We start from the raw sequence: 16,725 nt of genomic DNA, 5'->3' as shown, positions 1-16,725 counted from the left end.
AAACTAATATAGCCACCCTAGGTTTCTGATGGTTACTATTTTCGTTGTATATATTTTTCTATTCACTTATATTCAATTTACTGTTTCTTTATATTTAAGGTGACTCTCTTTAGGTAACATATAGTATTTTGATCCATTTTTATTTTTTTCTAAATTCACTCTGATAGTCTCTGTATTTTAAGCTAAAAAAGTATATAATGAGCTTATATTAAAATTTAGTTCTTTTTCCACTAAGAAAGTTGTGATCGTCCATAAACACTCTGGCTTTTGATAAGTGTTGTCCAAATAGGATTATCTCATATACGTTTAAATTTCTTCTTTCTTGCCCTGGCCAGTTTGCCTCAGCGGTTAGAGCGTCGGCCTGCTGTCCAGAGAAACCCGGGTTCGGTTCCCACTGAGGGCACGTGCCTCGGTTGCAGTTTGTCCCTGGCCCTGGTTGGGTTGTGTGGGAAGCAGCCACTTGATGTGTCCCTTTCACATTGATGTTTCTCTCTCCCTCCCATTCTATCTGAACAAAAAATAGAAAAATGTCCTCGAGTGAGGATAAAACAAAAAATTTCTTCTTTCTCATTCCATATCATTTGTACTGACCGTTATTCAGACTTCCAAGTATACTGAATCTGTGACAACAGATTTCTAAGATCATCTCTGCTTCCATCTCATATTTGCTGCAAAATTCTAGCTATGGTTTTGAGATGGTGACTACTTGCAGCCTGGGTTTGCTCTGTAGGATTACTGTTCTCTGTGCTCTGTAGTTGCATGTGGTGTTTTAAACCATTCTGAGTGAGATGGTTCACCACTTGAATGCTGATTTGTAAAGCAGAAAACCTATTATATAGCTACATGGATTCCATGATAATTCCAGGGTAAAACTATTAGACATATCCCTGGAAGTTGCAACACACTTATCTATTAGTTAGGTTACACCAATAACAACTTGTAAATTTTTCATATAATCAAGGCTTCTTAAAAAACAAGACCAGAAGATAAAATCAACTTTAAAGTCTGCAGAATTACACATAAGTTCTGACATGTGTAGCGTATCCTTATGTCTCCTTATGTCTCTGCATCTATCACATATGATCAGAGTGGAAGCACTAACATTTTAAAGTCATTACCATACCTTCAGTTCAAGACACTGAAACTATACTAAAGCATAATTGTTTTCTTAACAAATAACATTATCTGGAAATAGAATATTTAAAATTGTTTATGCTCTTTAAAAGCATTATATTTATCTTGAAATTTCAGTGATTGATCATTTTCCTTTTTTCAGCCCTATTCCTGTATTGGGTAATGGCCTTTATTACAAAAACCATAAAATTGGTCAAGTACTGGGAGTCTGGTGGGGAAGCATCAGATCTGCGTTTCTGCACCACAGGCATAATGGTCATCTTGAATGGGCTCCTGATGGCTGTGGAGATCAATGTCATTCGAGTCAGAGTAGGTATCTAATATGGGTTTTTGTTTGTTTGTTTAGTTCCTGGAATTTAGAACCCTAATATTAAAGATAAAAGTCACCTATAAATCATTAGTATTTAAAAGAACGGAGAAATGTATGTCATCTATGTGTATGAAGGTAACGTTGAATTAATCATTAAGTTTCAGACCATCAGTGATCCAGAAATGTCAATTTGACCCTGGAATCTATTTATTCATTCAACAATATTCAATGAATGTCTGTTATGTGCTAAACACTATGATTAGTTCGTATTATAGATGAAATTGTTTTCATTAGAAGTTTCATCATTCAGTGATTGATCTAAAGCAAGCCTGGGTTAATCAAACTACTGTATTATCAGAAATTTCAAACTGAAAAAAAGATTATCTAATCCAGCTTGTTCATTTCACTAATGCAAAACTTCTATAGAGATAAGTCTTGCTATGTATCCAAGTAACATGATCAAGACTCATATCTGATCTGTGTTTACAAACCTATTGTACTTTCGACCACATAATGCTTCCGGTTATATTGTGTGACATGATAAGAACAGATAACATTAACCAGACCACAAGTAACAGAATGACTTAACAATGATGTTAACACATTTTAAAATCTATTAAATAGTGTAAAAATCTTTATTTAGTTGACTTTATCACAGGATATCATGAATAATTAATTTTAGTAATGCCAACCTTTTAAATGGATAATTGATTTTTTAGAATTGGCTTCAGGTGGATTAAATGTAAAATTCTTGGATTCAATTAATTAATCAAGTCACAACCAAAAAGAAATATTTTAAAAAATATTTCAGAAAGGGAAGGAAAAAAGTATGAAAATATAAATTTTGGCCTTCTGAAATGAAAATGTAGAAAAGGTTAAATTTTTATTTTTAATATATGGAAAAAGGATTTGGTTGTTATTCTGTGGAATGTTTCTTGCTACAGAGATATGTATTCTTCATGAATCCTCAGAAAGTAAAGCCTCCTGAAGACCTCCAGGATCTCGGTGTGAGATTTCTTCAACCATTTGTAAATTTACTGTCCAAGGCAACATACTGGTGGATGAACACACTTATCATATCTGCTCATAAAAAGCCTATTGATCTGAAGGCAATTGGAAAATTGCCAATAGCAATGAGGGCGGTAACAAATTATGTTTGCCTGAAAGATGCCTATGAAGAGCAAAAGGTAACTTAGTACCCTGTTTTTCACGTTGATAATGGTGGAGAATGGACCTATGAAATAAAAAGGCACTAAGCATAAATATTATCTATGGTTAGGAAGAGCAGATTTTCTCTATCTGTCTTTCCCAGTAGTTTTAGGTCGTCATGTTAATTCGGCTGCTGAGAATAAACCAGAAATACAGGGTGGAGCAAAAGTAGGTTTACAGTTGTGAATACTGAAAACACAGAGTTGATTCTTGTATTCTTGTATTATTTTCGATATGAACAACTTTTGCCCCACACTGTATGTTGTGTTAGTTATCCAGTCAATTCATGAGCAGGGATAGAGAGAGCTCTCTTTTCTCTGGGATCAGACAAAGTAAGAATTAAGTTCAATAATAAAGTATGCCTAATCCTTGTTAATCGTATAATCTTAATAATTCATGGAATTTTTTTCAAGTATCTTATCAATAATAGTTATTTAAAAATAGATCATATCCATTAACAAATCACCTTTAAGAAATGAAAATCCTTTAATTATTAACTAAAATTTGGCCTCTGATTATCAAATTTAAGAAACTAATTCAAATAAAGGGGCATCTTCTACCTACTTCATGTAACAAGCGATATGTTGGCCAAAATTGGTTTCTTCTGGTACTTTGAGTATTTATAATTGCTTTAAATGTGGGAGTCTTTGCATATTTTAAATTTTTTCTGTTTTCTGTATGCTATCCACAGTGGTAGATATACTGTATACTGCAATCATCTACAAATTTTATTGTAATTAAAAGTATGAGTATTCACAGCAACATTGGAAGGGAGTAGGATATGGTTAATCAGTTATAGAGTTATTGCTTGTTCTAAATTAAGATCAACAAAGCATTTATGGTAAGTGATGAAAATGACCTCTGTTTTATGTCAAACTGTGTTTTATGAAATTAATATTTCAGGAAATGGTTACTACAAATAAATGTGTCATCTCTTTGATTTCACCTCTGGGAAAAGTATTGCATAATATCTTAAAATTACTGTGCTAAAGTAAAGATTAACAGTATAGCCTAAGTATAGCTTAAGTTTTTGAGTCCTCTTATAACACAGATTGGATTGAAGTTGGTATGTTATTGCCTTTTATCAAAAACTTAAAAAATAATCAAATTATTCATCTAACAGGAAATTGAATATGAAACATGATTGAACTCTATTGAGTTGAGTTTTCTTCTTTGACACTATGAAAAAACTTTATTGATCTTTTTTCCAAGACATAATTATGATGATTGTTTAGCTCTTAAAATCTTGTCAATAAACGACTGAAGATCTATGAAGCCATGAGTTGGCTTAAGCGGGGATGCATTCTTTAATTTGCATTTTTTAAAGGAAACATGTCTAACAAACCTCAGAGTAGTGGGGTGGGGGGAGGGAAGTGATAAACTAAAGAATTTATATGCATATATGAATAACCAGTGGACATAGACAACAATGTCTTGGGGGGTGGGGTGGGATCAGGAGGAAGGTGTCAATGGGGGAAAAAGGAGAAACATCTGTAACAAAAATAAATAAATTATTAATAATAATAATTATTATTTTTTAAAAGTATCTACCATTCACAGAAATGGGAAATACCTGGAAGAGAAACAATTTGAAGTAGGGATCTTCTGTTTTGTTTAGCTTCTAATAATTTGTTAAGAGAATGTCTTGTGATGTAGTAACTCCAGAAATCTAGACTAGCCTGCTAGTAAACTTGATCTTTGTACATTACTATTTTCTTTTTAGACAATGTTGTTTGTTATATTCATGATAGATCTACATTTTCTAAATCAAAGGGAATTAAAATTAATTCAGCCTTAAGAATTTTGGGTCATTCTTTGACAAGTAAAAATAATATAATGTCATTGAAAAACTCCAGGTTACTCTTTATTATCTCTATTTCATTAAAATGCATTTAGTAGCATAGAATACAAGAATAGAAAATCATGCATACTGTACTGAAAGGGACTCATTAACAGTTATTTATAAACCTTTAAAACATCATCAAAAATATTAGAAGCAATTTTCATAGTGGCTTAGATTAATTGCTGCTCTAGTCATTTTATTTAGGTTGGGTGTTTTTGTTTGTTTTTCCCAGAAAAAAGTAGCAGACCATCCAAACCGGACTCCATCTATATGGCTAGCAATGTACAGAGCTTTTGGGCGACCAATTCTACTTAGTAGCACATTCCGTTATCTTGCCGACTTACTGGGTTTTGCTGGACCTCTTTGTATTTCTGGAATAGTGCAGCGTGTGAATGAAACTCAGAATGGGACAAATAACACAGCAGGAGTAAGTTCCTAGTACTTTTAAAAGGAAACATTATTGGCAGATTTCAGTGTAATTGTTACTTTTTATTAATGCAATATTATAATCAGTTCAAACAGCCTTATTTATAAAGAATTGATTGATTTTATAAAAAGGAAACAATTTTGTGGAGAATATCTTGTGTTTATGTATTCATTGAATGGATCTGGACAACAAAATCTTTTCTCAGATTCAGAGCTTGTGAAAATGTAATAAGCATTTACTGTGTGTCAGAAACTATGCTCTGAAGTTTCACACTGGTTATTTTATTTGATCTTTATAATAATCCTTTAAAGAATTTTCATGGGTGAGTACGTGAAGGGTGGCTGAGTCACTTTTTTAGAGGCCTATGACCAATAATGTTAGCAATGTGATTTTTAATATGTACATTTCCTTTTTATAATCTACTAAAGCCATCCTGATTCACAGTGATAAGGGCAAGGCACATTATGAAATTTTTATTAGATATTAAGTTACTAATTTAGAGTCTATATAGTATAAGATATTTGCTGTTATAAATTTATAATCTTATATTTTCTATCCTTAATAAACTCTGCATCATGAACTTCCTAGTTTCTTTCTAAGAGTTCATTTTTCTGGTTTCATAGGTAGAAATGCTAATCCAGATGCACCGATTTTCCTTTTCTAGTCTCTCAGTCTGATTTCTTTCTACTCTCTCAATCTGATTTCCTCTTATTTTTTCTTCACCTATTAAAATTGTATGTATTTTCAAATCCTTCATTAAATACTGCCTTCTCAGTGTAGCCACATCTGATTGTCCTAGTTGGAATCTGAGTCTCCTTGGTCCTCCCCTAACACATTGTTTACTTCATGTTGGCCCTTGACACAAATGCTATTGATAATGAAGGGTTGTAAGCTTTTTTAAACAGAATGACTGTGAATAGTTTATATTTGTGCCCATATGCTTAGTCCATTCAGTTCCTTGAATATATTAATGCTCGTGGAGCATGTATTTGTACTTTTGTGATGTTTTGTCCCTACTAGCCTAATTACATACAGATATCTAAATTTCACATAGAATTTTATCATCCCTCTGCCTTACATTTATTAGCCATGCGTTTTTCTTTTTTTTTTATCCTCACCCGAGGACATTTTTCATTTTTTGTACAGATAGAGTGGGAGGGAGAGAGAGGAAGAGAGAGAGAGAGAGAGAAACATCGATGTGAAAGGGACACATCGAATGGCTGCCACCCGCACGACCAACCAGGGCCGGGGACAAACTGCAACCGAGGTACATGCCCTTAGCGGGAACTGAACCCGGGTCTCTCCGGACCGCAGGCCGACGCTCTAACCGCTGAGCCAAACCGGCCAGGGCACCATGCGTTTTTCTGAGCAGGAACAGAACTTAACTGATTTTATGTAGCCCCATGAAAGAAGAGGAAGGGACCAGAAGTAGAATCGAATTGATCTAAACCATATAAAATAAGGAGTACGCACACTGACATGATGTCCTTATTTGAGTATTAACTTTTCCTCACTTCTTTTTTTTATATAATCCTCACCCGAGGATATGTTTTTATTAATTTGAGAGAGAGAGGAAGGGAGTGGGAGGGAGAAAAAGAGAAAGAAAGAGAGAGACTGATGTGAGAGAAAAAAATCTATCAGTTGCCTCCCATATACACCCTGACTGGGGATTGAACCCGAAATCTGGGTATGTGCCCTGACCAGGAATTGAAACTGCGACCTTTTGATGTGCAGAAGAATTCCCCTCCAGTTGAGCCACATCCTCCAGGGCATCTTTCCCTCACTTCTAACACACAAATTACCATGTGCTATTGTTGCAAACAAAAAGCAATCCGTTTTGTATTTCCTTATGATGACTAAGTCATATTCCTACTAAAACTACTGTTTTTTTTAAGTTGTGTTTTATTAGTGGAAGTGTCATGTGAGTGAAATCAATAGCCAAGTTATGTATTTTATAATTTATCCTTTATTTCATTAATATAAATAAAGGTATATGAAAATCAGAAAAAGTCTACTCTGTAGAATCGTTTTAAATTAATGAGGCTGCAGAAATTGTATTTTTGTCCCACTGGTCTTGCTGACCAACAATCAGTTTTGTGTTTTTTTGCCTAGCTGGTATGGCTCAGGGTTGAGCATTGACCCATGCACCAAGAGGTTGCCAGTTCACTTCCTGGTCAGGGCACATACCCAGGTTCATGACTCGATCCCCAGTGCGGAGTATGCAGGAGGCAGCCAATCAATGTTCTCTCTCATCGATGTTTCTATCTCTCTTTGTAAAATCAATAAAGAAAAAATATTTTTAAAAAAAGAAATTGTATTTTTGTTCCGTTGGACTTGCTAACCAACTATGTTTTGTGTTTTTACTTCTATGTTACAGTCTAAATTAACTTCTATCTTCATTTGTTACTTCCCATTTTACTAATATATCTTTGCAGAAAATGTACTCAAATTAAAAAGAAATTAAAATATACCTTTTTCCTACAATCAGGCACTTCCAGCTATCATAATGATCAATTTGGGATCTTATGCATTGAACTGTATGGACATTTTGAGAAAAACCCAAAATTGCCTTTTTGTGGGTCATTCCACTGATGTATTATAAAGATACTGCGTTTTTAGATTTAAAAATCATATACCATTGAGTAAACACAAACTGTCCAACTGGTATATGAAAAGATTGGTTTTAATTTATGTCTTTTTTCTTTTGGGACAAGAATTTAGGAGCCCTCTCATCAAAGGAATTTCTCGAAAATGCTTATGTTCTAGCAGTTCTTCTGTTCTTGGCCCTTATTCTGCAACGGACATTTTTGCAGGCTTCTTACTATGTAACCATAGAGACGGGCATTAACCTCCGTGGGGCTCTGTTGGTACGTACAAGCTTTGAGTGATCTTTAGTTCTTTAAAATACCATATGCCATCTAGTGACAAGAAGGGTAGTGGCTTCAGTTTTGTTTTTGTATGTCATTTTCACTTTGATGTGATACCATCAACACTTCTAGGACCAACTTAATAAAAGAAACATAGAGCTAATTAATAAACCTGTTGAATTAAAAATAACTTTTACAATAATATATTAAGAAAAATATTTTGAAATCTTGCATTTACTTATCTCTGTTTCTGTTTGTTCTAGAGCTCATGTTGAAATTTGGATATATGTTTTGATTATATCAACGAAAAAATAACTTTGTATTTAACTGAGGACTGATATGCTAAAATGAAAATGATGGTTGATTTAAGATGGCATTATAGGGTTTTTTTTCCTTGAAAAAAATTGTAACATTATGTTAAAATAAAAGTAAATAAGCATAGTGTTGATTATTAAATTTAGAGCTTCAAATACATTTTCTTTCTTTCTTTCTTTCTTTCTTTCTTTCTTTCTTTCTTTCTTTCTTTCTTTCTTTCTTTCTTTGCAGGCCATGATATACAATAAAATCCTTAGGCTCTCTACATCTAATTTATCCATGGGTGAGATGACCCTGGGACAGATCAATAACTTGGTTGCCATTGAAACCAATCAACTCATGTGGTTCTTGTTCCTGTGTCCCAATCTATGGGCTATGCCTGTTCAGGTAAATCAATATAAGTTATATTATCATTTGCAGAGGAAATAAAACAAAACAAGTGTAAGACATTTATCTCAGTAAAGGGTAAACTTTTTGAATGTGTTAATGTTATACCTATGTTGTAGAGAAGGAAGCTGAGACTCAGAAATGCTATGACATAGATTAAGAAAAAGGGGTTTGGAATTATGTCGCTTGTTTAAATATCTGCTCGCTTCCATTTTTACACAAGTGTTTAACCCCTCAAAACATTAGTTTTATTAACTGTAAGATGCCAATGACAGTAACATCTGCCTTGTACAGTTGTTGGAATTGTCAAGAATAAATAAGTTAATATGTGTTAGCATTTAACACAGTGCCTAACATTTTGTGGGCCCCCTGTAATTGTTAGTTATTGTTATTGCCCAAGTTTATGCAAGTCACAGAACCAGGGCTTGACCCCTTTCATTTTGACAAACTCTCTTATAGCATTTTTAAACTAGAGCAATTACTTTAATCCATTGCATATTTTCAATAGCTGGTATGTTATAAATGTCAAATGTTATAAGGTAATAAGAACACCCACAAACTGCAGGGCTATTTAGCTATTTCTGATGGAAAATAGTATTTTAGTAGACACGTTTTTTTTCCCCCTCATGGGTAAAAATGGCAAAAGAAATGTATTCAGTTTTTTCTCTGTGTGATACTGAATATTTTTAATTATCTCAAGTTTTGTATCCTGTAAATGGAGCTTAAACTGTAGATCTTACTCAATGAAGTCTGTCATCCATGTCCCTGTGTATCCCATTTATTATAGTATACAAAATAATAAAGAAGATATGGTAGTTTTTTTTATTTATTGTTGCCTTTCTATTTTTTAATGGAAATCCAAGTCAAATAAAACTACACTCTGTAGTATTTGGTACAAAGTAAGATTTAAAATATGCTTTGTCTCACTTTATCAAGATGTACTGTATACAGGTCAACCATCTGTGTGGTGTAATTTAGTGCACCAAAAGTTCTTGGCTGCCTCCGAATGACTGCATTGCGGATGATGTTAAGGAAGTTTTTGTTTTGATTGGAATTCCCAAAGAGCCTAATTAGTCAGGCAGTGAACATGTTCCGTTGCCTCTAGAAGGCCACAATAAGCTGTTATCATTGGCTTATAGGATGTGGTTAGAAGTTTTAACTGTGTGAATACAGTCCATTAGTTGACATTTTGAGCCATGATAGGCTGAACTACTGGGAACAATTTTTCAGGAAAAAAATAAAGGAAGTAGAGGAAAGTGACAAACCAGAGAGGGTAGGCTAAGTGAGTCAGCCTGGGTTTTGGGAAGTAAACTTTAAAAGGGTGGTGAGATAAGGCACCAACTTTAGCATCTTCAGTTTTAGTTAGGCCTAGACTCCTTGTCATTAAATGTCCTCACGTTATGATGCTACCTCTTACTTTCCTTCCTCCCCACCTTGGAAAGTTAGCACATTTCCAAGAGAATATGGACTATCAAGTTTATGGTGAGTGACAACATTTTCAGGAAAATTTTCATGTTCTTTTAAACGTTAGAAGACTGCGTTAGAAGACCAGAAGCATTATGGGACTACTATGCAATTTCATGCAATAAATTGATTGGTTTGACACCAGTTGCACAGATCATCATACTAAAAATAAATTCCTACAACTTAGCTTTCCCCAAATAAATCACAGAAAAACCCATTGTCACAATTGGGTTGACTTCCAAATAAACTATTAAGAAATATTATATTTTCACTTAAAAATATGTCCTTTCATGCAGTGGTCTCCACACCTCCATTTATTTCCCCTTTTCTGTGTGTTTCCTTCCTAGATCATAATGGGAGTGATTCTGCTTTATAATTTACTTGGATTAAGTGCATTGGTTGGTGCAGCTGTCATTGTGCTCCTTGCTCCAATTCAGTACTTCATTGCTACAAAGTTGGCAGAAGCTCAAAAGAGCACTCTTGTAAGTAACATTTTTTGGAAACTTCATTAGGAAAATCTAATGCTATTTTATTTTTTAAATACAGGAAATGAATACATACCACTCAGGATTATTTGGAACTCATTCTATTTCATTTTCAGTTCTTAGTCAGTGAATATGTAGTTTCTGTATTACAAAATGATTTTTTTTTTATCCTCACCCAAGGACATTTTTCCATTTTTTTGTTCAGATAGAGTGGGAGGGAGAGAGAGAGAGAGAAACATTGATGTGAAAGGGACACATCGAGCGACTGCCACCTGCATGACCAACCAGGGCCGGGGACAAACTGCAACCAAGGTACGCTCCCTTAGTGGGAACCAAACCCCGGTCTCTCTGGACCGCAGGCCGATGCTCCAACTGCTGAGCCAAACTGGCCAGGGCCAAAATGATTTTTAAAAGTGGATTGAAATTTAAGACCTGATAATTTTAGACTCAACATACCAGAATTACAGTTCCTGATGTTTTTAAGTGCCATGAGGTGATGAGGCTTTGGATCTGCTTCTAGATCACTTACTTGCCTAGAGAATACACTTGTGTGCTTTGAGGCCATTGGAGGTCAGTCATTGACCTGGGAGAAATGGAGCAAGAAACAAATAAAGGATTAGGTTTAGTGCTTCTGAAATTCAATTTCCATAGAGTTGAATCAAACCATGTGATGATCTATGGAGTTACACTGAAATGTTTCAGTGGCAGCTGCTTTGACTGAATCTGTTCATGGTCAACTTAGCAAGCAAGAAAAAAGCCAAAATATTGACTCTTTCTGGCTTCAATTTGCCATGAAATCATTTTATTTGAACAAGAATTGGCTTCTTTTAAAGAAATATTTGCAAATAATAAAATTGTTGACAGCATGTTTAGAAATAAAGTTTGATTAAATATGAGCAAGGCTGTCTATCTGTAAATCAGGCATAAAATGTAGGAATAATGCCACTGATGGAATTGTTTCCCAAGTTAGTGTTTCTGCTGTGACTAGCAAGTTGCATGTCACACAAGTGATTTTTATCACTTGTTTTTCTGCTGCTTCTGGGGAGATTACTCATTATTTTTGTCTGAGCCTTCCCCCCTTTTTCCTTCTGGACATGAACACAGAAAGGTGTGGAAGGGGGCACAAAGTGGAGACATGAGCACCTTCACTCATCTTTCACTTAGCCTTTCATACTGTCTTCATTCACTCGTTAACAGTCATTTGATAGGCATGTAAGGCCCCAAAGAGACAGGAAGATGAATAAAAATAGGCTATTTGCTACTTTTGCTTCCTTCCACTACCTTTTGCCACTTTACAAACCCTTTGATTGTTCACAGGTCATATTGTGCCTGACTAGTCGTTCATTCTAAGCTAATATTTGGTGATAGAGGGAGCTGAAACCGTTGACTAAATTGAGGTTTTTGCATCTGCTACAAATCTCTCTACAGTTGTTCCAAGTTGTTAGTATTCAGTAGATCTAATTTAGGCCTTAAACAAGAGCTTATGAAGAAATATGTAGAAATCTCTTGAAGTTAAAGATAATAGGCTTGGTTTCAGTAATTGTGTTATGAAGATTCAGTGTGAGCACACATAACACTGTACCCTCACATTCCTGGGAGAGAAGCAAACTAAGTTTTCTTAAATTCATTGTTTCTCTTCTAAGTATGGGAGAGGGTGCTGAGAGGAGAAGGAAATGGTTTAGATATTAAAAGAAAGCCATTGGAGCCCTGGCCGGTTTGGCTCAGCGGTTAGAGTGTCGGCCTGCGGTACAGAGAGACCCGGGTTCGGTTCCCGCTAAGGGCATGTACCTCGGTTGCAGTTTGTCCCCAGCCCTGGTCGGTTGTGCGGGTGGCAGCCACTCGATGTGTTCCTTTCACATCGATGTTTCTCTCTCTCTCTCTGTTCCTCTCTCTCCCTCCCACTCTACCTGAACAAAAAATGGAAAAATGTCCTCGGGTGAGGATAAAAAAATAAAAAATAAAAAAAAATAAAAAAGAAAGCCATTGGAAATTTCTTTATCACTTCCCTAAATCTATGTATATAGTATCAGTAGAAATTCAAAAAAATCACATCCAATTTAAGAAACTGTTTTTATTTAAACCAAACCAACAGATATATAAAAGTTTTTAGGTGAAACAAAATTTGAAGTCATCACATTCAACTCTTCATTTTAAAGTTGACATCTGGAGCACAGAGAGTTTACTTCTCAAGATATTTCACAGCCATAATCCGGGGGCGAGCCAAGCAGTCAGTACTCAGGATCTCCCCAATCCCTGTCAGTAGCATGGCCATGTTTCTCTGACACTTGGATGTAGCTTGCTTTGTTGTTGTTTTTCATTCCTTTGTTTTATAGGATTATTCCACTGAGAGACTGAAGAAAACAAATGAAATATTGAAAGGCATCAAACTTCTTAAATTGTATGCTTGGGAGCACATCTTTTGCAAAAGTGTGGAAGAAACAAGAATGAAAGAACTATCCAGTCTCAAAACCTTTGCCCTTTATACATCACTCTCCAGTAAGTTGCTGTTGTTCCAAGGATCCATAAAACAGGTGGTCAGTTTCATTTAGGTTGTGATCATTGACACATTCTATTCATCAGAGGAAGCCCATTTATTTTCTACATGTGCACTGCCCAGTAGTCACTGGACACGAGGTGATTTAAATTAAAGAGTAGGATTAGCACAGGCTTAGAGTCAAGTAGGCCGGAATTTGATGCTTTACAAGTTGTGGGCCTTTGCTATGTTACTTTACATGTGAAATTCTGGGTTTCTTCATCTATAAAATGAGGATAGTGATGGTAGCAGTACAGGTAATTGAAATCCTATCAGTTACACTTGGGATGGACTGGGTTTTCAGTAAATATTTGTGTATATAAATTCATTTGACTGTATTTAACTACTGATCTTCTTATTCCCAAAGATCTTTAAAAATTATGTGCAGTTGTCTTATCTGTCTCTTTGGAGCTTACGATATGATATTTTCTTAAAGATAGTATTTGAAATGCCACTTTTGAAAATTGAGGAGAAAAAAACATTAACATTTCCAAGTGAAGGAAACCAAACTACAATCACATAAAACCTTCTTTTCCAATACATTTTCAAGAACTTTTAAATACACCAGAAAAAGACACTACAAAGAAAGAAAACTATAGGCCAATATCCCTGATGAACATAGATGCCAAAATCCTGAACAAAATACTAGCAAATCAAATCTAGCAATATCAAAAAAATTATTCACCATGACCAAGTGGGATTCATCCCAGGGATATAAGGCAGGTACAATATTCGCAAATCAATAAATGTGATACACCACATAAACAAAATGAAAGGTAAAAATCATATAATAATATCAATAGATGCTGAAAAAACATTCGACAAAATCCAGCACTCATTTCTGATAAAAAGGCCCAGCAATCTGGGAATAGAGGGATCATATCTTGACATAATAAAGGCTATATATGAAAGACCTACAGCCAACATCATACTTAATGGGCAAAAACTAAAAGCATTTCCCTTAAGAACAGGAACAAGACAAGGTTGACCACTTTTACCACTCTTATTTAACATAGTACTGGAAGTCTTAGTCACAGCAATCAGACAGGAAGAAAAAATAAAAGGGATCCAAATTGGAAAGGAGGAAGTGAAACTGTCCTTATTTGCAAATGACATGATACTATACGAAGAAAACCCCAAAGACTCCATCAAAAATTTACTAGACTTAATAAATGAATTTGGCAAAGTAGCAGGATACAAAATTAACGTCAAGAAATTGACAGCATTGTTATACACCAATGATAAACTCACAAAAGAGAAACTAGAAAAACAATCCCATTTACCATCACCGCCAAAAAATTAAAGATGCCTAGAAATAAACTTAATCAGAGAAATAAAGAACCTATTCTCAGAAAACTACAGGACATTGAAAAAAGAAATAGAGGAAGATATAAAAAAGTGGAAGCACCTACCTTGTTCATGGATTGGAAGAATTAACATCATTAAAATGTCTATACTACCCAAAGCAATCTATAGATTCAATTCAATCCCCATCAAAATACCAACGACATACTTCACAGAACTAGAACAAATACTTCAAAAGTTCATATGGAACCAAAAAAGACCTCAAATAGCCACAGCAATCTTGAAAAAGAAGAAGAAAGTTGGAGGGCTCACATTACCAGATTTCAGGTTATAATACAAAGCCACTGTGTTATCAAAACAGTCTGGTATTGGCACAAGAACAGGCAGATAGATCAATGGAACAGAATAGAGAACCCAGAAATGGACCCAAGGCAATATGCTCAATTAATATTTGACAAAGGTGGCAAGAGCATACAGTGGAGTAAGGACAGCCTCTTTAATAAATGGTGCTGGTAAAATTGGACAGCTACATGCAGAAAAATGAAACTAGACCATCAATTCACACTCTACACAAGAATAAACTCAAAATGGATAAAAGATTTAAATGTGACTCATGAATCCATAAAAATCCTAGAAGAAACTGTAGGCAACAAAATTTCAGACATCATACGCAGCAGAATTTTCACTGATACATCACCTAAGGCAATAGAAACAAAGGAGAAAATGAACATATGGGACTACATCAAACTCAAAAGCTTCTGCACCGCAAAAGATACAATCATCAAAATGGACAGGCAACCCACTGTATGGGAGAGCATAATTGCCAATGATATATCAGATAAGGGGTTAATTTCCTATATATATATATATAGAGAGAGAGAGAGAGTGCTCATGCAACTCAACAAAAGAAAGACAAAGAACCCAATTAAAAAATGGGCAGAGGAACTAAATAGACACCTCTCCAAACAGGACATAAAAATGGCTAAGAGACATATGAAGAAATGCTCAACATCACTAATCATCAGAGAGATGCAAATTAAAACAACAATGAGGTATCACCTCACACCTGTCAGAATGGCCACCATCAACAAATCATCAAACAACAGGTGCTGGCGAGGGTGTGGAGAAAAGGGGACTCTAGTACACTGCTGGTGGGAATGCAGACTGGTGCAGCCACTATGGAAAACAATATGGTGTTACCTCAAAAAATTAAAAATTGAACTTCCATTTGACCCAGTGATCCCACTTCTAGGAATATACCCTAAGAAGCCTGAAACACCAATAGCTAAGATCTGGAAACAACCCAAATGTCCATCAGTAGACGAATGGATCATAAAGCTGTGCTACATATACACAATGGAGTGCTATGCAGCTGTAAGAAAGAAAGATCTCTTATCCTTTGAGACGACATGGAGGGACCTGGAAAGTATTATCTTAAGTTAAACAAGCCAAACAAAGACAAGTATCAATAATCTCACTTATTTGTGGAATATAATGAACATAACAGTCTGTGGAATGGGGTAGTCCCAGAGACGTGGAAGTGGAGTACAGACTGACAATCCCCAGAAGAGGGAATGGTGGGGGAGAGGGAAACCACAGAACTTATATGCATGTATGCATGAACAATGGACATGGACAACAAAGGTGGGAACAGGGTGGGGAGGGAGAGGGAGTGGGGAATCAGTGGGGGGGGGGAAGGAGAAACATCTATAACAAAAATAAATTAATTTAAAAAAAAAAAGAAATTTTAAATACAGAGTACTTGTATCCTCAACTCTAATTTTGTAAAAGCAATTGTTACAAAAATATTGTTGTTTTTTTCTTAAGGAGTGACACTGAGTACTCAAGAATAATGAGTTTCTGTTCGTACAATTCTTATGAACTTAGCCAAAATACTCCCACTAATATTCGATTTGGTTTGTGTGTCAGTTTTTCCCATCTCTATTGTTCCCAAGACTTCCAACATCTTAAAGTTTTGGAGGTTTATATATTGTTTCCTCTTGAATTCTAAAATAGTTTTCAGAGATTATAAACATTTCACTTGTGAAATGGTTTTGGAGAAAATATTTGATGTACATAGCTCATTTATTCTAGCCCTAATGCTTTATAAAGGAAATGGGAATGAGATTTGTCTTCCAGCTGTGTACCACTACTAATATGGTGTCAAAATCCTAGCAGATGGAATGATTGATTATCCACTTACATATATAATAGTACTTTAAGCTAGTGGCCCCCACAATACATTCCTCTCTGCAGTCGCCTGAAATTCTAATAGGGAGGATGGATGCAGCCAGAAATAATGATCTACTACTACTAGTACTACTAATAACAACAACAAAAATATATTCAGATACTCAACCAATTATTCCATAAGTGACTTTGCATATATCATCTCATTTAATCCTCACAACAGTCCAGTGATTTAGATTCTATTATTAACTCCATA

The 16,725-nt window shown here is 35.0% G+C and overlaps 1 protein-coding gene across 1 annotated transcript in view; it reads left to right on the top strand.

The window, feature by feature from the left end:
* Nucleotides 1-16,725, top strand: part of ABCC9 (ATP binding cassette subfamily C member 9) — a 116,193-nt gene that overhangs the window by 17,267 nt on the left and 82,201 nt on the right. Inside the window, exons 5-11 of the mRNA XM_036251266.1 lie at nt 1,277-1,443; nt 2,389-2,631; nt 4,729-4,923; nt 7,638-7,790; nt 8,337-8,492; nt 10,304-10,438; nt 12,775-12,937. Coding sequence (XP_036107159.1) covers nt 1,277-1,443; nt 2,389-2,631; nt 4,729-4,923; nt 7,638-7,790; nt 8,337-8,492; nt 10,304-10,438; nt 12,775-12,937 — 1,212 coding nt within the window. The remainder of the gene's footprint in view (nt 1-1,276; nt 1,444-2,388; nt 2,632-4,728; nt 4,924-7,637; nt 7,791-8,336; nt 8,493-10,303; nt 10,439-12,774; nt 12,938-16,725) is intronic.

Source organism: Molossus molossus, unplaced genomic scaffold (genome assembly GCF_014108415.1).
Source record: "Molossus molossus isolate mMolMol1 unplaced genomic scaffold, mMolMol1.p scaffold_m16_p_10, whole genome shotgun sequence".
Lineage (NCBI taxonomy): Eukaryota > Metazoa > Chordata > Mammalia > Chiroptera > Molossidae > Molossus > Molossus molossus.
The sequence above is the reverse complement of the archived record's forward strand: the minus strand, read 5'-3'. Positions and strand labels throughout refer to the sequence as shown.